At 37.7% G+C, this 24,510-nt stretch overlaps 1 protein-coding gene across 1 annotated transcript in view; it reads left to right on the top strand.

The window, feature by feature from the left end:
• The first annotated feature begins 10,503 nt into the window (after positions 1–10,503).
• The window catches only part of DAPK1 (death associated protein kinase 1), a 492,700-nt gene continuing 478,693 nt past the window's right edge, over positions 10,504–24,510 (top strand). The window contains 2 exon segments of the mRNA XM_053702428.1: positions 10,504–10,679; positions 15,793–15,948. Of these exon segments, the coding sequence (XP_053558403.1) occupies positions 15,887–15,948 (62 nt within the window). The 5' untranslated portion in view covers positions 10,504–10,679; positions 15,793–15,886.

The raw sequence follows: 24,510 nt of genomic DNA, 5'->3' as shown, positions 1-24,510 counted from the left end.
CCCACTTTGCACCCCATGTTATTCAATTTTAAAAACAAATATACCATTTGTTTGTGCTGCGTTTGTGCTGATTTGTGCCGCAAAAACAAACTTTTGTGCCGGTTTGGTTTAGGAGATATTGCGCATTATTTTTTATGAAACCCCGCCCACTTTGCACCCCATGTTATGCAATTTTAAAAACAAATATACCATTTGTTTGTGCTGCGTTTGTGCTGATTTGTGCCGCAAAAACAAACTTTTGTGCCGGTTTGGTTTAGGAGATATTGCGCATTATTTTTTATGAAACCCCGCCCACTTTGCACCCCATGTTATGCAATTTTAAAAACAAATATACCATTTGTTTGTGCTGGTTTGTGCCGCAAAAACGAACGTTTGTGCCGGTTTGTTTTCGGAGATATAGCGCATTATATTTGCTGAAACTCCGCCCACTTTGCACCCCATGTTATGCAATTTTAAAAACAAATATACCATTTGTTTGTGCTGCGTTTGTGCTGATTTGTGCTGCAAAAACGAACGTTTGTGCTGTTTTGGTTTCGGAGATATAGCGCATTATATTTGCCTTATATTATATTAGTCTCAAAATCAGAGCAATGTTATTTAAGAATAAGCAAAAACTATCAGTTTTAAAAAAAAAAAAAAAAAAAAAAAACTTTATGGGCTATATAAATAGATCATCTACAAAACATTTATGCAAAGAAAAAATGTGTATAATGTCCCTTTAATCACTGGTGTTCTATATTTCCCTTAACACAACACGACACAAACGTTCGTTTTTGCGGCACAAATCAGCACAAACACAGCACAAACAAACAGTATATTTGTTTTTAAAATTGAATAACATGGGGTTCAAAGTGGGCAGGGTTTCATAAAAAATAATGCGCTATATCTCCGAAACCAACATGGGGTGCAAAGTGCGCGTGGTTCATAAAAAATAATGCGCTATATCTCCGAAACCAAAACAGCACAAACGTTCGTTTTTGCAGCACAAATGAGCACAAACGAAGCACAAACAAATGGTATATTTGTTTTTAAAATTGCATAACATGGGGTGCAAAGTGGGCGGAGTTTCAGCAAATATAATGCGCTATATCTCCGAAACCAAACCGGCACAAACGTTTGTTTTTGCGGCACAAACCAGCACAAACGCAGCACAAACAAATGGTATATTTGTTTTTAAAATTGCATAACATGGGGTGCAAAGTGGGCGGGGTTTCATAAAAAATAATGCGCAATATCTCCTAAACCAAACCGGCACAAACGTTAGTTTTTGCGGCACAAATCAGCACAAACGCAGCACAAACGAATGGTATATTTGTTTTTAAAATTGAATAACATGGGGTGCAAAGTGGGCGGGGTTTCATAAAAAATAATGCGCAATATCTCCGAAACCAAAACAGCACAAACGTTCGTTTTTGCAGCACAAATCAGCACAAACGCAGCACAAACAAATGGTATATTTGTTTTTAAAATTGCATAACATGGGGTGCAAAGTGGGCGGAGTTTCAGCAAATATAATGCGCTATATCTCTGAAACCAAACCGGCACAAACGTTCGTTTTTGCGGCACAAACCAGCACAAACGCAGCACAAATGCAAAGTGGGCGGGGTTTCATAAAAAATAATGCGCAATATCTCCGAAACCAAAACAGCACAAACGTTCGTTTTTGCAGCACAAATCAGCACAAACGCAGCACAAACAAATGGTATATTTGTTTTTAAAATTGCATAACATGGGGTGCAAAGTGGGCGGAGTTTCAGCAAATATAATGCGCTATATCTCTGAAACCAAACCGGCACAAACGTTCGTTTTTGCGGCACAAACCAGCACAAACGCAGCACAAACAAATGGTATATTTGTTTTTAAAATTGCATAACATGGGGTGCAAAGTGGGCGGGGTTTCATAAATAAATAATGTGCAATATCTCCTAAACCAAACCGGCACAAACGTTGGTTTTTGCGGCACAAATCAGCACAAACGCAGCACAAACAAATGGTATATTTTAATTCAGTTTTTACAAACATGGGGTGCCAACTTCACATAGGTTCAAACTACTAATTATACTGTTGTTTACGGGTACTGGCTACGAACGAATTTTCCACAAAATCCTTGTTGATGTTTGTTGGTTAATAATAGAATAGGTTTATTGCGGTGTGGGCTATGGCGGTTTAGGGGTTAATAGACTTTATTAGTTATTGCGGTGGGGAATTGCGGTTGACAGGTAGATAGACATTGCGCATGTGTTAGGTGTGAGAGGTTTTTTGCAGGCATTTTAGGGAGTTACGGTGCTCCCATACTCAGCGCAAGTAAGATTTCTCCATTTTCGCCACGTAAGGCCTTGCGCTGGAAATTGGATACCGACTTACGACGCGGTCCCATGTTAGCCTATGGGAGTAAAAATTGCGAGCGACGGGTGAAATATACGGCCATAACTTGTATGCTACGCCGTATATGGAATACCAAAATCACACAAAATCTGGCGTCGCCGGCTTTTGCGGGCGACGCTGCATATCGGATCGGGCCCTTAATATTTTACGATTTTTGCGTCCAAGTAGAATAGGATGCAGCAATATAAACCACTTCTGGACAGCAGTTTTTAGTTTTTTTACTCAAACTACGGCCAAATCAGGCTTGCTGCCTATTTTACACAACCCACAAGCTAAGACTATTTTTTTTTTTAATTTTTAAATTCTGGAAAAGAAAATCAAAAGAAGAATAAGCGTTTAAGATACCTTCAAATCATAAGAAATTCAAATTTCAGTATCCATATTGAAACACAGCTTCTCTTCTTTGTTTATGTATCTTCAAAGTCTGCTTTAGCGAAACAACTGCAGAGTGAGTGCCTCTTGCAACTCAGCATCTCTTTGCGCTGCTGCTTGGCGCACTACAATAAACATCGACACAATAATCCCAACTCAAGCAACGGTAAGGAAAATTAGAATATTTAGGACTGAACCTTATCACAGCAGAATGTCTTTATAAAAATTAAAGATGAAACTAAAGTAAGTTTCTAAGTGACTCATATGTTTGTCATATATTTTGAATTTCATCAGTATACATTTGTTTTCATTCTTGTTATAGAAGTTCTATAAATAAGCTGCATTTTGCCACTTAGCGCACAAGGCCTTTAATATTTACTATCGTTTGCTGACCCCTTGCATATAAGGTAAACTTGTTAAAAAAAAAGTTTCAGTTTGAAAATGGATATTTTTTATCTTTTTACCAAGGTTTCATATTTCCTCAATGTATACACAATGTGAAAATAGCTTAATTGTACATTTTTTGTTTTTTTGTTACCTAGGTGGTCTGTATTTTGAGATTTTTGTACAGCTTGACACATTACCATTTCAGAAAGATCAGCTTTCATGGCCCGTAATGGGTGAATTAGCCTAGGCATATATTGTATGTATTTATTATTAGCACGTGCACACGTTTAACTTTTGTGAGTTTTTATTGGCGAGTGAATGCATCTCTGGCAGTAAAGGTGTTAATATTGATGCAGAGACTAGACTATTAAACAAGAGAGATGATTAATGTTGCAGACGATCAATACACTGCTGGCATCTTGCCTTGGCATTTTACCTGGGATCACAGCACAGCTCTCCCAGCTTTCAGCTGGTCTATGTGCTGCATCACCAATCTACAGTATCTTTTATCCACAGACTGACTGTGATTCTTTGCTATCCTTGATGATAATCTGTATTTTGTTTCAACCAAGTTTTAAATTATACATGATACCAACTTAATAAATACAAAAGACAAACTGATAGGTCAAAACTCTCCCAGGCCAAATAAGGATAGGGCCCCCCCCCTTCACCTAGCCCCCTATAATGCCTAACACAGCCATGTCCTGCCCTAGATAGGACCCACTCTTAGAAACAATCACGAACCAGACCTCATATCCTACCTCTGGTTCTGCACCTCTATTTCAGCCACATGCCTATATCAAATCACACCCATGTCCCTGCAGTCCCCCTTTAATCCAAAAGCAAGAATAATGTGAGTTACAGATACAGTTAATGTGATGGAAAGAAGCAGTATATTTTGAATAAATTCTTAAAGGAACGGCACTCTTACGCTTCGCCTCTGGGTTATTGCACCATACTGCTTGGTTTAATGTGCGCAATTCTAGCAAATTAAATTCAGGTAATACATTACTTTTCTTAGGAAAAGGTGAAAAAAGGAAATGCTCTAATATGAGTATTGTATTATTGCACTGTTGCTAGCATAAAAATTGAGTGCTTAACCCATGCAAAGATGGTTAAACACACAGATAAAGACAGCTACTGGTTCCTAGGTGAACACATCTGGTTAGCCAATGACAAGAGGTGTAGGTGTGTAGCTAACCCTTACCTGCTAGTTCTCAGTAATGCATTGCAACTCCTAAGCCTACCTAGGTATGTATTTCATCAAATGATACTAAGATAATAATTATATTTTATAACAGAAGAATGAAAAGTCTTTTAAAATCACATGCTCTATTTGATCCATAAAAGTTCAATTTTGACTTTTGCGCTTTCTTTAAAGGGACATGACACCCAACATGTTTATTTAATGATTCAGATAGAACATACAGTTTTAAACAACTTTACAATTTACTTCTATTATACATTTTGCTTCATTCTCTTTGTATCCTTTATTGAAGGTGCAGCAATGCACTACTGGGAGCTAGCTGAACACATAAGTAAACCAATGACTAGAGACAATGGGAACAAGTCCTACAAAAAAAGTGTGGGAACTCACTAAGACCTCCACCCCCTCACAATTAATATTGTTTTATACACACACACACAGTATTTATATGTTTATAATCTATACACTTTGGTTAATTAAATTAAACCAAATAAAGGGCTGAATTGTTGCATTTGGGCCTGAGACTCCTCTTCTGTCACAGAGTTTTACCCACTTAAAGGAACAGTCTAGTCAAAATTAAACTTTCATGATTCAGATAGAGCATGCAAGTTTAAGCAATTTTCTTATTTTCTTATTTACTTATATTTTCACTTATTCTACGTTCTCTTGGTATCTTTAGTTGAAAAAGCAGGACTGTAAGCTTATGAGCTGGCCCATTTTTGCTTCAGCACCTGGGTAGCGCTTGCTAATTGGTGTCTAAATGAAGCCACTAATCAGCAAGCGCTACCCAGGTGCTGAACTAAAAATGGCTCCAAAACTTACATTCTTGCTTTTTCAAACAACGATACCAAGAGAATGAAGAAGATTGATAATAAGAGTAAATTAGAAAGTTTCTTAAAATTGCATGCTCTATCTGAATCATGAAAGTTTAATTTTGACTAGACTATCCCTTTAAGGTACAATAGTTTTATTTCTGCTAAGGGGAGTTAAATAACAATAGCAAGTTACACAGAAATGTAAGCACCATGTGTTCCACACAGTGGGGGCTTGATCACACAGCAGGACCGCTGACAAGCTTGCATTTAGTGTATTGTAGTAAGTGTTACTGCCCATTACTAGAGGATCTCACTATCCCTCTAACTAGACTATGCTACAGCTCCTCCCACCAGCAGCAGCAGTGTTTACTGAAGGGTTTCTGTTCTCTTTTCAGAGGGAACTTAGTTCCACCAGCAAAAATAGTGCAGGAACTCCATTCCCACTCAACTTGACCACTGTAGAGACATATATGTGCAGCCACAAATCAGCAGTTAGCCCCGATCTCCTGAGCCTACCTATGTATCCTTTTCTACAAAGGATAAAAAGAGAATGAAGCAAATTAGATAATGGAAGTAAATTGGAAAGTTGTTTAAAATTGTATGGTGTTGCTGAATCATGAAAGAAGATTTGATTTCCCGTTAAGCACTTAGTAAATGCAAAATAAAATTGTGTATTTAAAGCTAATGTTTTTTTTAGCATAACATGGTGTATTTTTTTAAATTATGTTTAAATATTGAAGAAATTAGGGACATGAAACTCAATTTTTTTTCTTTCATGATTTAGAAAGAGCATGCGATTTTAAGAAATGTTCCAATTTACTTATATTATCTATCTTGCTTCATTCTCTTAATATTCTTTGTTGAAAAGCATTTCTAAATAGGCTCAGTAGCTGCTGATTGGTGGCTGCACATAGATGCCTCGTGTGATTGGCTCACCCATGTGCATTGCTATTTCTTCAACAAAGTATACCTAAAAAATGAAGCTAATTATATAATAGAAGTAAATTGGAATGTTGTTTAAAATTGTATTCTCTACCTGAATCATGAAAGAAACATTTTTGGGTTGCATGTCCCTTTAATAACACAAAATATTATTTCAAGCTCAGAGTGTCATTGCTTACTTACATGAGATGCACAGCATAAGATTTCTACTATGGCCAAAAAAAGTACTAACACAGTTAAAAGTCAACATGTTTTATTACTTCAGATCATATGATTTTATAAAATAATGACTGACCTAATTAATTAGGCTCTATAACGCTTAATCTTGTCTTAAGGAGAATGTCATATAAAGCTTGTAATTAGACTAAATATATATTTGCTTTTAACAGCTTTTACTTAAAGGGATATCAAACAGTACTCTTTTATTAAAAAATGTATGTTAAATCAAAGTTAATAGAAAAACAGATTGTGTTAAAAAAAAGAAAACAACTTACTTGTTTCCTTGCAAAATGAGCACTCTCAGTGTAGCGCTGGCCTATAGTTACATAACAGAGTAGACATGCTGAGAAATTAAGTTGTATTCTGCCTCTTCTGCACATAGGAAAAAAACATACTTCCGGTTTGTCTAGAAATCATTGAACAGTAAGCCAGCACAAAATAAGTTAAAAGAAAAGAAATAAAAAGGTGAAATCCTTTTAAAATAATGAATAATGCATATTAAATTGATTTATATGAAGTATAAGCCACTGCTTAGTGCCGTTTAAGCATTGTTCATTTAATGCATCAGATAGAACATGCAATTTTAAGAGAGTTTTCAGTTTACTTCTATTCTTAAATTTACACTGTTCTCTTTGTGTCCTTTGTTAAAAAGCATAGCTAGGCAGGTTCACGAGCAGCAATGCACTACTGTGAGCTTGTTGGTGGTTGGTGTCTGCACATGTCATCTTGTCACATGCTCACCAGGTCTGTTTAGCTTCTAGAAGTGCATTGCTGCTCTGGGGCATAGTTATAAGTAAGCAATAGTGCAATAATACATTGTTCTAACATATAATTTTTACATTATTATATCCCTTTAAAGGGACACTCAAGTCAAAATAAAGGTTTATGATTCAGATAGAACATGCAGGTTTATTACACTTCCAATTTACTTCCATTATCAAATTTTGCACAGTCTTTTATATTCACACTTTCAGGGGAACAAGATCCTACTGAGAATGTGCACAACCTCACAGGGTATACATATACTAGTCTGTTATTGAATAAGTGCTATTGCATTGTCCATTTTTTTCTCAGATCGCACGATCACAAACCCGGAGCAGCAGACAAGTTACGTGCGTAGATTTTTCACGGTGTGCGCATTTTTTACACCCATAGACTCACATAGAACTAGCGTCGGCAGTCTGTTTCACAAAGGCAGCGCATGGATTTACTCGTGCAGAATTGATATATTTTACTTCATTTTCAGCTCGTCAGCGCAAAGGCAGGCGCAGCAACCCTTGCGCACAGTAAAAAAGCAGCATAAGTTCCTGGAAGGCTTAACAAACACCTAACGTATGCGTACTCACATACATTTGAGTCGCACATATCAATCAGTTAAACCTTTCCTGGACACTTAATTAATCAAACCAGTATCCGCCCTCTGCAAGTGTGTCAAACCAATCACAAACAGCACAACCTCTCCCCTGCAGCCTTAAAACACCTGACAGACAATGCACACCCTGATTACCCACCATGTTTCCCTTGCAGTCGGTTTATTAATTTCTTTCGGTGTGAATTCAACATAAAAAAAAACAACTACTCTTTATTTTTAACTTACGCGTACAATATACTGGCGTAAATTACTGGTGACGCATATTCCTTCATTTTTCGGCGTGTGTTATGTGATTCCCCCGATGTGCGAGGTGAACTTACGGGTGACGTGGTTTCAGCAGTTGTGCTGAAAATTTTGCAACATATGTGATCGCACCCCCTGTTCCTAACTCTTTATCCACACAATGCAGAAGTTAGAGAGCACTAATGAGCTCAAGGGTTCAGGAAGATGAATTAATAAAACTTATTAAGAATAAAAATATAAATTTATTAATGTGATCGCAGTGTATACATATATAATTTCATAAACTATTTCTAAAAAAACAAGGGACGTCTCCCATAAAATTTGTCTCTTACAATTCCATCAATATTAACGTGATACAAAGTAAAAAACAATAGGAAGTTGCGCGCCAATTTATATTAAAATCCACCTTAACAATATTAACTCTTGCCAAACTTGTCAATCATTTACTCACAGTAAGTCTGCGCTTGACTATATAAGAGCCTGAAGACCCAGGTATGCCAAGTTTCTATTCACAGCGATAAGATACGAGACTTTTTACAAAACTATTGGTCAGAATTAGTGATTGTTCTCCTAACAGGAATCGGAGATATTGACACTAACAGATGCGAGTTGACTCAATCCCACAATAACAAGATTGAACATTTCTGTTATTTGATTTTCCAAACCGCTATGTATTGAATGAATTTTCAGCCAATAAGTAAATTATTGACAAGTTTGGCAAGAGTTAATATTGTTAAGGTGGATTTTAATATAAATTGGTGCGCAACTTCCTATAGTTTTTTACTTTGTATCACGTTAATATTGATGGAATTGTAAGAGACAAATTTTATGGGAGACGTCCCTTATTTTTTAGAAATAGTTTATGAAATGATATATGTATATACTGCAATCACATTAATAAATTCCGATGTTAAATACCTCAAACGATATGGAGTAATCGTCCACAGCACATACGTTTTTCAGCTGTAGACATGGCTCCCAAACTCCTCCCCCTCTTCCTTTGTCTCCCTTCTCTATAGAACTCCATGCTCGTTCGTGTTCTTGCGAATGCGCATTTGAAATTCCTGTCCGCTCGCAAGCAGAAATTTGAAATGCTGCTGGGAATACCTGTGACCGCGGGTAAAGAACACGACCAAGGATTCTATGCTGATTGGCTGTTTATTTTAAAAAGTAACGTATTACGTTACGTTGGGTGGAGTTTGGTGGCCGTGTCTACAGCTGAAAAACGTATGTGCTGTGCACGATTACTCCATATCGTTAGAGGTATTTAACAAGGGAGGTGGTGCAGGTGCATCTTATTCTGAGTATCTAAATGATGGTATTAAGTTCTGCCGGGTGTTGACTGTCCCTTTAAATATATATGTACATGAATATATACACATATTAACACATAACTATATGTATATAAGCATATATATATTTCCTGGGAACACACAGTTCCCATAGACCACAATGTACAGACACTGTTCAGTGCAGTTTTTTCTAACACCCCACATCCACCAACTTAAAAAAATTTAAAATTGCTTTGGGCAGTTATTTTATTAAAAAATAAAAATGCTACAATTTTTATTTTTTAATAAAATACACTGTCACACCACTGTATTTTGAGGGCATTTGGGGCACATTTATAAAATTAACCAGAGATCTGACCTCTGGTTAATTTTATGAGAGCTAATTGCTACAGGGAGCTTGTGGTAGCAATAACCAACAACTTGTAATGGCTGGATAATTATTGTGCTCCTGCATATTAGCAGTTCAAATGTATAGGTAAAATGGACGATTTTTCTTTACCCTAAGCCGAAATGTTATAAAATGTAGCTTATTAATTTACTTATTTATGGATCCAATATTTAACAAAAGTTTTCATATTGTGTGAGAGTACAGAGGGGTCAGTGTGTGAAACATCTGTTGTGTTAACATATTGGAACAGTGAGATTTTTTAACTTTTACCCTAAATGGAAATAATAAAATGTCAGTTTTTTTCCTTATTCCTAATAAAAATCCTCAGTAAAAAGTTTGCACACTGTAAGAGTATAGAAAGTACTGAAACATCTGAAGTGTAAATATATATATATATATATAAACACATGTGTGTGTGTGTATATATATATATATATATATATATATATATATATATATATATATATATATATATATATATATATATATATATATATATATATATATATATATATATAGATACACACAAGGCCCTTTGTGCAACTGTGACAAAATATCAGTTTATGGCTAGAATGTGGATCATTTAATCATTATTTTTATTATAAAAACAAATATACAGTAACACAGTCCAGACATTTAATTTAAGATGTTTTTTTATACAGACAGATAATAAAGCACCCACAAGTGAGCGTCTGATAGCTTGGAGAATGTTTTAAACTGCTGCTAGCTTGACTTCAGTATCTTGTCAGTGTGCTTCCCCTTTGTAACTGCTGGTGTCTCCTCCTCCTCCCCCAGTCTCTGTGTACCTGACACACTGCAGCCTCTCCCCTCCCCGGCAGTGTGCTCCTCCCCTGTGCCTCTGCCCCCGTCTCATTGTGAGCTCAGGCTGCCTAGGAGGCATTGCTGCTGGCTGTCAGGACAGCGGATCCCAGGTAGCCGTTCCACCTCTGTTTCCCTGGATTGCTGCCCCGGTCCCCAGGGCGCATGTTGCTCACTTGCATTGTGCCCATCTCTTTCCAGCACTCAGCCGAGCCCTGCAGCTCCAGGGTGTTGCCTGGTAAGCCTCAGTCTTTCTTTCTTTTCCCCTCAGTCTGCTTTCCTGCTACTTCTGCCTCGGTGATCAGAGAAGAAGGGGTAGGCTCTTATCTGCCAGCAAAGATAAAAAGGCCGGGCTAGCTTGCAGTCTTTCTGTATGGCAGGGATAATGGTGTGATGAGCCGATTGCCTTCCTGTTATCAGGGACAGGTGCAGCTGGTCCTGATTTTTTCCCATTCTACACACATTTCCCATCTGCAGCTGCAATGTTGGAAGTGTGGTCCCGTTTATTTTTGCTGCGAATTTTTTTATTACAAGTTGTTTTCAAATTGTTGTGTGAAATATTGATTCAGCGATTGATCTAAAAATCTTAGCCTTGGTATCGAGAAAAATGGATGGGCAAAGGAAAGCCCCTGCATGTGTCTGAGCGTTATTCCCCAAACTAAGAATCTCTCCTATCCCTGTTATATTGTGAAGCCTGTTCACTAAGGTGTGATCACACTAACGCTATTAGAATAATTGGTAGACGTTATAAAAAAGCACTTAGGAGGTTTATCTTTTACAAGACAGGAATATCTCAGCTACTAGAGAACCTTGTATAAAAAAAAAATTCTTCTGGCTCATTATATAAATATACTCGGTTTGTTCCCTGGTTGTTCATTTATGCTGTATGCGTCTGGTTGGATTCAAATGTGATACAAATTTGCCCTCCACTTCTGCAGAGGGATCTGTGGCAAAACACTCTTCTATTTAGTTTTAAGTATTTATGATGTTAAGATATATTTTTTTATGGATGATAATCCTGAATAATAAACTGGGTTTTATCTGTTTGCTTCAGGAGGAGACCTACCAGTAATCCTGTATACAACAATCCTTTGCATATGTTGTTTATAAATACACTACTGGATATGTGTGTGGTTGGCTTCAGGTATTAGTGACCTGGGTTACAGAGCAGAACCTGCCATGGCTTTGCATTTGACTTCCTGATTCAAGTTTAAAATGTAGTTGGCTGGAGTAATACACTGGGCTAGTGCACATTCTTTATTAACTTGTTGCTTGTATTATATCTGACTATAAATCAATTTGGACCTCTGGATTTTAGTTGCCATATGATCCACTCTTTACGTACAGCCAGTTGTCCTGTATTAAAGGGACATGAAACTCAATCTTTTTTTCTTTCATGATTCAGAGTATACAATTTACAAATACAAATCTTTCCAGTTTACATCAATTATCAAATTTGCTTCCTTATCTTGGTATCATTTGTTGAAAAGCAGCTAGGTAGGTTCAAGAGAGTGCACGTGTCTGCAGCACTATATGACAGTAGTTTTGCTAGAATACTTTTAACAATATTATACACTGGAAAAAAACCCTGCTGCATTCTTGCAAAACTGCTGCTATATAGTTCTCCAGACACGTGCACACTACCTACCTAGGTATGCTCTTTAGCAAAAACTTAAAAAACAAAAGAACATTTAGGGTTTGATGTTCCTTTAATGTTTAGAAGCTCATTGTGTCTTCTAATACAGGGTTTGAACACACGAGCCAGCCGTTAAATAAAAGATTAGAAAAAGTTTTATAGTACTACAATATTAAGTCATGACTCCCTTGCAATAAAGATTTGTCAAACCCTACCCTGGTATGTTTCAGGTGCTGTTTGTTCAATATTGTATATGACTTATAAATTACTGCAAAATATGTGCAGTCTGTAGTGGTAATTGTGAGATCTAGAATATAGATGTTAGTTCTGTGAGTCAGGATTCTGGCAGTAAAGCTTTCTTCTCATGCACACTGCAACACTGGGGAAGCAGGTGTAGCTGAGACTTACATTTTGTGCTTTGTTTATATGTCAATATTGTGCTGCTTATATTTATTTCTTAAATCTGTTAAAGTTTTATTGTAGATGGGGTTTGTTCTTGACAAATTCACAATATTTTATGAAATTGCTGAAGACTTGGCAAATCTCACAGCTTCAGGAATGATATGTAATTGTTTTATAATTCTCCTTATCTACAGAAACACCTGAAATGTTTGCCTAGCTCCTAAATTTGTCAAATTCTAAAATTCTAGCTTTAAATCAAATGAAGTGTGAGATCTCTTCTTCACATTACACTATATGGATCAGTCTTTTCACATTGTAGAAATGAGGGTCAGTGATGAAAACCTGCAAGTCTCCACAATCTGTGTCATCATAAAACCTTTACACTTCAGCAATAAGATCACATTTTGTGTGGCAGTTACTATTTATTTCCTTTACAAAACAAATTATCACACTGGTAAAAATTGATATAAACTTAGTTTCAAGAGCTTGCTTTTCTGTAGAATTTAAAGGGACATAAAATGCAAAAAAAAGCATTAATGTGTAAGAATATTTTATTATTGCACTTTTGCTAGTATATAACTACCTTATATTTAGAGACAAGTGATTTTAACATACTTTAAATATATTAAAATAGTTAAAGTAAGTGAAGTCTCTATTGCTTGGAGTGCTATAACATGGGCTGTGTGAATGTTAGTATGTAATGCACTGGCTACTAGGTTATGTCATCGGTACTAGTCTGCTGACTTCACCTGTGAGTATAGAAGACAGTGTTCTGCTAATAGTATTTGTAAACTGCTCCAAGATCTGTTATCCTTTGTTTTCAGTTTTGGAAGATCTGGCATACTTTAGTACATGAGTGGTCAGCTTATTCTAACAGTGTGAAAGCTCTTAGTACAAATACATACAGGTTGTGCACTCAAATGCATATGCTTTATTTCATTATAATAATATTAAGAATGGTTTAAGTTTAACAGCAAAGGAGGCTCATGGGAAAGGACAACCTTTTCACACCTAATTTGCTTGTTATTAAAGGGACATTATACACTCATTTTTTCTTCGCATAAATGTTTTGTGGATGATCTATTTATATAGCCCATAAAGTAATTTTTAAAAAAAAATAAATGTATAGTTTTGCTTATTTTTAAATAACATTGCTCTGATTTTCAGACTCCTAACCAAGCCCCAAAGTTTTATGAGAATACCGTCAGCTACCTACTCCAGCTTGCTCCTGTTTGTTTAAAGGGTCTTTTCATATGCAAAAGAAGGGGGAGGGTCTTATTTCCCACTTGCAGTGGGCTTTCCAGCTACCTTTTCAACAGAGCTAAACTGAGAGCTTCTAAGTACGTTTTTAAACAGTTTTATACTGGATTTTTATATCAGTATCTGTGCATCTTATTCTTTATAGCAGTGTCTATTACATGCAGTTATATGAAAATGAGTGTATACTGTCCCTTTAAAATGATAGCTAAAGAAATGTCTTGCTAAATTTTCTAGATTCTCTCCCTCTTTTTCTTCCTCTCTCAATCCCTCACTCCCTTTCAAGCCTTGCCAGAATGTCTATTGTTATATAGTTCTAATCAATGTCTTCTTGGTCCGGGGAATATACCTTTTTAATATGCTGCGTATAAATACATAATTAAAAGGGACAGTAAACACCTTGTAATTACCAGAGATGTCAGCATTCGTCAGTCTTTAGTGAATATGCAAATCCAGATTTTTGTGTGTTGCACTTTAACTAAAGTTTGAGCAGGTTGTGGCCATTTTCAGCATTTGTTTCACTAGTGAATGCCTGAGTTGGTTATTTTGCACATCGCTAGCAATTGCAAGATTTCTCTGCAGTCTTCCAATTGACATAACTGGCAAGTTGGAAATGTTTTGAATAAATTATCACCTTGTTTGCTGTAATTGATTTTCTGTTGCAGAACTTCACTCACTACTTGCCTTATTTCAAGGAGCCAATCATGACTTGTTTCTGGAGTTGAGTTGTGTAATATATTTTAGACTAGAGGTTTCTATTTACATTTGTAGTAAGTGTTACTTAGTAAAAAAATGACCTGCTCTAATCCGTTAGAACTATCGATCCTGCTCTACTGTGTGTTTAACCCCTACAAAGGAGTTAAGCACACAGTAAAAGTTCTGCTCAATCTTGCGGTGCCCTGAATGGAACCTGCCACTGATCCAATCAGCAGTGCTAGTTGCAAATCTGAGTTGTGCTGTTAGTGCTGCTGTTTGGATCGGTAGTGGGTTCTGTTTGGGACCAGCAGTTCACAGATGGTCCCAAGCGCAATTCTACTGTGTGTTTAACTCCTTTGCAGGGGTTAAACACACAATAGAGAAGGGTTGATAATTGTAAAATGAAGTGCTCTGGTGTATTAGAGCATCTTATCTCTTCTGGAATAAATTAAGAACAGATGTGTTGCTTTGTTCTTGGTATCTTTTTTTTTTTTTTCTTAATTTTTCCTTCTCTTGGTATCCTCTATTGGAAAAAATACATGGGTAGGCTGAGGAGCAGCAACACACTACTGGGAGCTAGCTGCTGATTGGTGGCTCTTGTCATTGGCCTATTAGATGTTTTCAGCTAGCTCCCAGAAGTGCATTGCTGGGCCTTAGGGTTTTTCTCTTCAACAAAGGATACCTAGAGAATGAAGCAAATTCAATAACAGAAATAAAGCTTGTTTACAATTGTATGCTCTGTCTGAATCATGGAGACATATATATTTTTTTTTTCATGTTCCTTTAAAGGGACAGTAAACTCCTTGTAAGTACAAGATATTTCTATTGTGTTGCTATAGAATAACACATTAGCCAAGTCTATTGGCTACTGAAAAACAATTGCAGTGAAAAGGATGTTTGTTTTAACCCCTACATGACCAGCTACATACTCTGTACTTTGCTGGTATTTGAATGGGGATTATTTTTATGATAGCGCTGTCTCGCCGCCAGCGGCAAGGCCGCACTATTCCAGGAAGTCTGCAGACGGAAGGGAGGTCATAATAGCGGTCCTGCTGCTCACGGTCATTAAGGGACTTGGCTGCTACGTTTTTCTATAGCAACACAACAGAATGTCTGGTAATTATAAAGTGTTTACATTTCGTTCAGCTAAATTACACGAAAGGGGGCAAAATAAAAAAAATAAAAAAATTAAAGTGTCTTGAAAAGTTGCTTCCAGACACTTTAAGCACAGTAACATCCATTTTTTATGTTTAATGCTTTAATACAAGTTGACATTCTCTTTTATAGAATAAAGTACAATTTTAGGTCTAATGACTGCAGTATTATAACTAACCTCTCCTGTTTGTATTTGCTTCTATAGGGTGTATAAAATGTCCCTGCTGTTCAACTATTTAACAATGTGGTGATGACCTTGGTGTATAGGGCAACTGGCTTGTACAAAGGATTAAGGCACCATGACTGTGTTCAGGCAAGAAAATCTTGAGGATTATTATGAGATTGGGGAAGAACTTGGAAGGTGAGTAGCAACTGTTAGCAAAGCTATTGCAAATGTATCATTTGATTTTATGTAAATGTTGGAATATCCTGCTGTAGCACAATTGCTTGTCTAACAGCAGTGACAAGTAAAACGTTATGCACTGTGTGGGTGGTTTTCGTGATTTTTAATCCCAGATAGAGCTGCCACTCAAATTCTGAAATCTGTATGGGATTGCAAGTGTTAATTGCTGTATTTTCAACACGCAAGTGTCTTTTTTAAATTGTAATTACAGGGTTCTTGTAACCATTGAACGATATTAAAACAACCACATAATATTGTGATTTTTCTATACTTTAAAACATTTGTTGCGCAACATTTTCTCGTAAAAATATAATTTTGTGCAGAAATTTGTGCTATTGTGTTAATTTCACAAGTCTGTTTTGCATACTCCCAGTTTCTCCATATGGTTGGAATAGAACAGCAATCTGCCAGAACTGTGATGTGACAGCATTTGTGTGGCGTGACATTTAAAGCACATCTCTGGCTTTTAAAAAAACAACAACTTTGAAATTGATTTTAGGCCTTGCTTCCATGCTGTTACCTCAGTACAGGAACTGGAAATGTTTTCCTGACGTGTGTACCTTTTTGTGACTAGAAACATTCTTATGCGATGTTAAAGACTTTGCACATTTTAATCAGAATCTTGAATATTCAGATTTACTATAGAAATTCCTACTGAAATTTATATATTTTTTTTTTTTTTTTTGTTTGAAAGTTTTTATTGAGGGAATAGCATTTACAAAGACAGCAAACCGCTTGCTCCAGCAAACTTATGACAATAGTAAACATACAAACAGTTAACATGGACATGTGAAATGCATAAGAGTATATAGGGGTAAGACCCCTAACCTGACTATTGAGTAGCATGTCCTAGGAGAAACAAAGTTCAGATGTTTAGAAATTGAGGAGCAAACCAACAAGCGCCCTCTTTTCCCCCCGAAGGTATCTGAGGCCACTTTTGGACCCCAATAGAGTTACGTCACAAATCAGGGGGTTATTAAATGATATAGACCCTTTCGAGGCCTATACCAACTCGCTCCTTCATATGGCTGCTAGGACCCCAGAAGGATCCGGGAAACTAGAAGTAAGATTAAAGGAGAAGGCAATCTGAGATAAAACAATATTGGAGATGTACACACCATGTATTATATCAGAGAAAAAGGGTTGCATTAACTGATATTATGGCTAGGTATTAATAAGTGGAAGGATATAGTCAATCATAAGAAAATTCAATCATATGGTACTGGGGCAGGAGCTAATATTTCACCCCTAAGGGACCTCGTGCATCTAGGTACTAGTTAAGGAAATCAATACCACTTGTTCTTTTTATGTATAGCTCCTCGGGGTCATAAGCTGCAAAGAACACAGAAAACATGAAGGCTAGTTGCCCCGACCCCATAACTGTAGATCATCCTTCCGGCTAATCAAACTTATACAGCACCTATAAACCTAAGCCAATATCAATACACAATTGCATAGATAAACAGATTGCATTTTTTGAAGTACATAACAATAATCATAATACATCTTCCAATAGTGAGATCCGGAGAGCCATTCATACATACATGTAGGAACATACTATAACATGAGCTCTACAGACAGGACAGAGACTACCAAACTCTGTCAAATAGTAAGTATGGAGGGATAGTCAGTGATCCCCTACCATACACTTAAGGGGTGGGAGTAGAAGTGCAGAGAGGAAGTTTCTCAACTCCCACTGCATAGAGGGAGGATGGGGGGGAGGAGGGGGAAAAGGAGGGGGAGGAGGGGGGGGAGGAGGGGGAAAGGAGGGGGAGGAGGGGGGGGAGGGGGGGGAAGGAGGGGGGGGAAGGAGGAGAGGGGGGAAGGAGGGGGGAAGGAGGAGGGGGAGGAGAGGGGGGAAGGAGGGGGGCGGAGTAATGGGCGACAGCTAGCGGTAATGTGCTCACTAACTTCTGGCCTACGTCATGAACATTTCCATAATAGCTATACGGCTTATATATATAAGGAGTGCATAACTTTCTATAATGGGTGCATAGTGAGAGACTGGAACAAGTAGTAGCACAACACAGTATATAGGCATCTAGGCGTTAACAAGTGTTATCTCTACATTATCATAATATCCACCGCCAGGGAAGTCAATCAAGTATACTGCGCGCCCACTAGTAACACTATTCTGTAATTTAGCTTCAGTACTATCAGGTTATGTGGGATGGCACCAGTAGGCAGGTGCTGCACTTTGTGCAAACTTGGTGGGAGAGACCTGTTTTCCATTAGATCCCATGGTTTCATACATGCAATGATTCCCCCAGCAGCAGATTCCAGTACATTCCCCTCTATAGACCTAACGTAATAAAGTGAGACCCTTTCCTTTCACATCCCTAGCCATTGAGTGTGCATACAAATTTCAATCCATATATAAGATAAGTAACCAATACATAGAACATTTAGGTCATCTCTTTACATCCTAGGTTCACGCACATGCTAATGAGAGTGGATACAAATTACAACATCTATATGTGAAAGGCAGCTTATGCACATAAAAGGAGACAATTTCATGCTAAAGACAGAAATGCTTAAACATGAGCGTATTGATTAAGGCATGCAGTAGATTATAAAGTTTCCAATCCTGAAATGCTTAGGGAGCCCATCCAAGTTCAGACCTCGTGGCTTCATACAAACAGGCTCCCCACACATATGTACGATCGCTACCCCCCACACTACAAACCCGTTCCATATATACAAACAATGGGTGCGCAACGGAGGCAAATTTGGAGGTATCCACCCTGACTCTGTTGCTTTATATATATATATATATGAGAGCAAAATCCTCCGCTTCAACTAAAGTAGCCAAGGCAACAGTTTTCAAGACAAAGTGTGGGGTAAACGGCAGGGACCAAGAGATGTACTAGTCCCGAGCAGACCGCATCCCCGTTTGTGACCAATGCCTCACCCGACTCCAACTGGATCATGGACGTCAGACAGCCAAGTGCCCCCAAGCAGTAAGATCCTAATCTGCAGGGCTGTGTCCAGATTTAAAGCGGCTGCGGGACTCAGGTCTGTAGAATGGCGGCAAACCTCTTTCTCCTTACTCACGTCGGTAGTGACATGACCGCGGGCGCTGGCCACACACCAACCCACATCTCCAGTAACCGTAACTGCTTCCGTTGTCTCACTGCAATAAGCGGGGGCTTCTTTGTTCACATGGATACTGTGCTTGAGTGCCCATAGGTCTTGGTGCAGCCCACCAGGTGATCCACTAGTGCTGCCGAAGCTATCCACCACAGTTACAGCCTGCGGTCGCGTCTCCTGAGGGCAGGTAGGCATATCAGGAGCTTCCGCCATGTTTAGTTGTATGATGTCGAGCTGCACTCTGGGGTCTGTCTCCTCCTTCACAGCAGGATCAGGTCTCCTCACACCGGTGCACTCCGCTTCCACAGCTGCTATTAGGGAGTCAAATCTACCGAGTATCTGCAGCTCATACCTCGCAAACAAGGCTTGAATCTCAGAAAAGATGGCTCCCTCCATGCTATTGGTGAGATCTTCAGCATAGACAAAGGTTGCAAGCTTGCAATAATTAGGTCCCCAGCTAATGTTCTCAGCAATATCCCGCTGCAGGGTGCAATTATCTTTGGGATCCTATTAAAAATCTTTCTAGGAGTTAGATTAATATAATTTAAGGCAAATAAATTCAGGAGCCTCTTTAGTATGCGACTTGCTTCTTCAGCTACAGGCTCCGCCCCCTATTTTTTATTTTTAATTGTCATAAACAAATGTATGTCCATTCTTTGATTGGTAACATTGATGTATGTTTTGAGCCCGTGATTAAAACTGAAAGGGAATTTGGTTTAAAGGAACATGAAACCAATTTTTTTTCTTTCATTCATGATTCAGGTAAAGCATGCAATTTCAAACACCTTTCCAATTTGATACTATTATCTAATTTGCTCTGTTTTCTTGCTGTTCTTTGTTGCAAATAATATCTAGGTAGGTTCAGAAGCAACAAAGCACTACTGGGAGCTAGCTTCTAATTGGGAGCTGCACATATATGCCTCTTGTCATAGGCTAACCTGATTTGTTTAGCTAGCTCCCAGTAGTGCATTACAAATAAAACAGTACTTTTTGATAATAAAAGTAAATTGGAAAGTTGTTTAAAATTGTATGTTCTATCTGAGTCACGAAAGAAAAGTCTTGGTGTTCATGTCCCTTTTTAAAAATAGTCTGCATTTGTATTTTATTGCCACATTATTCTGTGCATGAGTCTTTTTTTAACATATTTAGAATTGCTGTTTTATTTTATTGTTTTTTTATTTATTTTATTGCTCTTTTTTCAAAAAGAAAGAAAGATTCCACTGATATACAATTGAAACACAATGAAAATGTTACCTTGCTAGCCTATTGATAAACAATGATGTTGAGATTATTGCAAGTGAGTAATGTATAAAGACTAGTAAAGGACCAAACATAGTTAAAGGAATAGGAAAGTAAGACAAAAACTTGCATGATTCAGATAGCTTATGTCATTTTAAGGCACTTTTAAATTAACTTCTATTTTCAAATGTGCTTTGTTCTCTTGGTATCCCTTGTTGAAAATGAATATGCACATATCCTACACTAGTGGGAGCTAGCTGCTGATTGGTGCCTGTATATATTTGTCTCTTGTGATTGGCTAACCACATGTGTTCAGCTAGCTGCCAGTAGAGCAATGCTGATCCTTCAGCAAAGGATTACAAGAGAATGTAGCATATTTGATAGGAGTAAATTGGAAAATTGTTTAAAATTGTATGTTCTATTCAAATTATGAAATAATTTATTTTTTTGGGTTTCCTGCCCCTTTAAACTAGCTGCATTGTAAATAAACAGGATTTTTTTTTTTTTTTTTTTAGGGAAAGATTGTTGCTGGTGGGTAGAGGAGAGAGTTAAAGGTGGAGAAGAGTCGTTTAGGGTTTGAGGAATGAGTAGATATGAGAGAAGAGAAGTAAGTTTGTTTGGCTAAGTGAAGGGCGGAAGTGTATGAACGAAGAATAAACTTATAGTGTATGAAATCAGGTTCAGAGTGAGTTTTCCTCCAGACACTCTCAGCAGTACGGGAGCATTTTTGCAAATAGCGTGTTTGCTGAGCATGCCAGGGCTGTAACTGACAGCGTGGTGTTTTGCGCAGCTGGGGAGGGGCAAGTGTGTCTAATGCAGAGGAGAGAGTTTTGTTATAGTGGGCTGTAGCGAGATCAGGGCAGGTTATAGTGGAGGTGTGAGAGAGGAGATTTTGAATGATTTTTGAAAATTGGAGCGGATCCACAGCATGTGTATTTCTACAGGTGTGGGGGCGGGATGGAGAAGTGGGTTTAGCTGTTGCATTAATATTATAGGTGACCAAGTGATGGTCTGAAATGGGAAAAGGGCGACAGGTGGTGTCAGATATAGAGCAGAGATAGGAAAAAATCAGGTCAATAGAGTGTCTGTCACGGTGAGTAGGGAGGATTGTGAGAGGAGAACGAAGGAGGATGTGAGTGAAAGATGTTTAGAGGCAGCAGGGACAGATGGGTTATCAATGGGGATGCTGAAGTCCCCCAGTATTCGGGTTGGTATATTTGAAGAGAGAAAGTGAGGAAGCCAGGCAGCGAAGTTGTCAAAGAATTGGGAGGTTGGTCCAGGAGGGCGATAGATGACTGCCACTTTTAGGGATAGGGGGGAGAACAGACGAATACAGTGGACTTCAAAGGAGGAGAAGGAAAGAGATGGGATTGGAGGTAGGTATTGATAAGTGCAGGAGGGGGAGAGCAGGATGCCAACACCGCCGCCACGTTTCTCACCTTGCCTAGGGGTATGGCTAAAGTGAAGACCACCGTGTGTGAGAGCAGCAATGGAAACAGTGTCAGAAGGAGATAGCCAGGTTTCTGTAATTGCTAAAATGGTGAAAGCATTTGATATAAACAGGTCATGAATTGCTGTAAGTTTGTTGCAGACAGAGCGAGAGTTCCATAGTGCGCAGGTGAAAGGAGTGTATGCGTGTGGGATGCATTGGATGGAAATGAGGTTATGTGTGTTGCTTTTATTAAAGTTTCTATATGGAGTGCGAGATTGGGTAATGGTGGGAATGAGGGTGGGCCCAGGATTTGGAGAGATGTCACCTGATGCTAATAGCATCAAGATGGAAAGTAAGAGTAGGTGAGAATGAGATTTATAGCAGTGGGGGCATTTCTGTGAGGTGGTGCAGTTTAGGGACATAGATTTTAAAATAGAGAGTAGTTCGTGAGAGCTAAGGTATGGAGAGGAAAGGAGAGAGGGGCCTATATAAACTTCATGTGGAGAAGGGTAAGGTATGAGTATTTGAGCCTGCTTGTGGAATAGACATGAGACTGTTAAAAGAAAAAGCATTTCTGAAAACATAGCAGAATGTTAAGAGCAAAAGTCTTTTTTGAAAAAAAAAAATATTTTGCTTGCCTCAAATCTTCTTCAAATCTTGTTCAATTCTTGTCTAATTCTCAGTGCTGTCACTTAAAGATGGTCACTTATAGAGGTAGAATAATCTGCAAACGCTCAGACCCCAGCTAACGCTCTCCCCTAACATGGCCCATAGACGGGTATTAATGACTAATATCTTATTGTGCCCACTGCCCAGAATGATTCTATTGTTTCAAAGAAATCTCCTTTCCCCATCCAAAATTAAGTTTTTTTTGTTTTGTTTTGTTTTTTCTCTAGAAAGTGTTCTTAAACAAAATGAATCCACTCCTTGAGTAAACTTTCCAGTAGATGTTCTCCCAATATCTGTGAATCAAACATTTAGCACAGTTTGACCAGTATTACTTTTTTTAAGGATATTTACAATGACCTGTTAATAAATTAAGCCAGCATGGTCTAAAATCAATATACCATACTAATATCAGTACCTCTATGTAAAAGAGGTTTATGAATCATACAGAGAGGAAAAAATAAAATACATGTCTTGGTTAAAAGTTAAGGTACTTTGTGTCAGAGGCAGATGTACATCGTTATAAAAGTTATTGAGACAAAATTTTAAAATAGTGTTTTAAGTTCACTGCACTTTATCTTTTAATTGCTTTAGAAGCCTTTTACCTCATAAACAGAAACTTGCAATATGTTTACAAGTGCCATATTTCATCTGGCCATTTAAAACATTTATACCATTGCTGTAGGAATACTGAATCTGCATTTACTGGATGCCAATCTAACAATATTATCTTCCTTTTTAGTGTGTACAGCAGTGAAGGTTGATTATTATCCTTCAATTTAAACAAACCGAGGCCTTAGAATTAAAATGTTTTGTGTATCAGAGTAAAAATATTTAGCACCTTAATTTTATTTCTATTATCAAATTTTCTGTACTCTTGGTCTCCTCGGTTGAAACTTGATCCCTTATCTTTGATGGCTTACTGAAGTAGGCTCAGAAGCGTGCACGTGTTGATCACTTTATGGCAAGAGTGTTTGTAACAGGGTTACACACTTGGGGCTAGATTTATCAAAGGCTAGGCGAACTCTGTATGTGCTTCGCCTGTAACTGCGCCCCAGCTCGCCTCTGGAGAAGCGCACATGTGCGCCTGAATTTATCATAAAAATAGAGTTAACTTTGTGCAGGCGAGCTGGGGCGTAATAATGATAAATTTCGCCTGTCGGAAACGGCATTTACTCCCTATTTATCACAGTACATCCCTATAAATATTTACGCCGCCATGTTTTGATTATTAAAAAAGTGTTTTTAAGTTTAATATTTAGCTTATATTTATATTATATAATGTTTCTGTGCTGTTTTTTATATATGTTGATAATTTAAGATCACAAAAAAAAAATATATTAAAATATTGATCTATATATAAAACTGTTGGTACCCATATGCGCCAGTGGAAGCGCAAATTTCTGGCAATAACAGTCTCTTCTTGGCGCTGAGCCTTTGAAAAACTAGTTAAAAGAAGAAAGTACTGCATCACAAGATGTAAAAGCATGTATTATAATGGTGTTCGCCTCAGTCTGCATGGCGAAATATACAACACGCAATTGAAGCCGAAATTGCAGTTCCCTATCAGCGCCAAGCAATGATAAATAAGAAACTGGGCGTATTTGTAGGTTGGGCAGTTAAATTACGCCTATTACTAATGTAAATTGTAGCACTTGGGAGCGATGAATATGACGATCAGTTTGTATGAGCTATTTTGAACAGAATTAAAGGAGAATGGCTTTGATAAATCTAGCCCATAGTTCTAAAGTCATGTGCACGTTCCTGAGCCTACCTCGAGTATGCTTTTGTGAAAAGGAGATAGATTTCAACAAATAACACCAAAAGAAAGAGGTAATTTTTGCTAATTTGTAATACAAAGTGCATATAATCTGAAATCATGAGTTTAATTATGACTTCCTTTGGAAGTCTTATGAGCTACCCACCACTACAAACCATCTTTTTGGTTCGAACCAATGTCTAAAGCCTGGCTCTTCTGTTTAGACCAAGAGCTAACACTCTAAGCCTATACAGTTTTACTGATTCCTGAACTTGGCAAATGCTTGCAAGGAATCATAGATTACAGATTTTAAAGTCTCCTAACATTCTAAAGA

Source organism: Bombina bombina, chromosome 2 (assembly GCF_027579735.1).
Source record: "Bombina bombina isolate aBomBom1 chromosome 2, aBomBom1.pri, whole genome shotgun sequence".
Lineage (NCBI taxonomy): Eukaryota > Metazoa > Chordata > Amphibia > Anura > Bombinatoridae > Bombina > Bombina bombina.
This window is presented reverse-complemented; position numbering and strand designations above follow the sequence as displayed.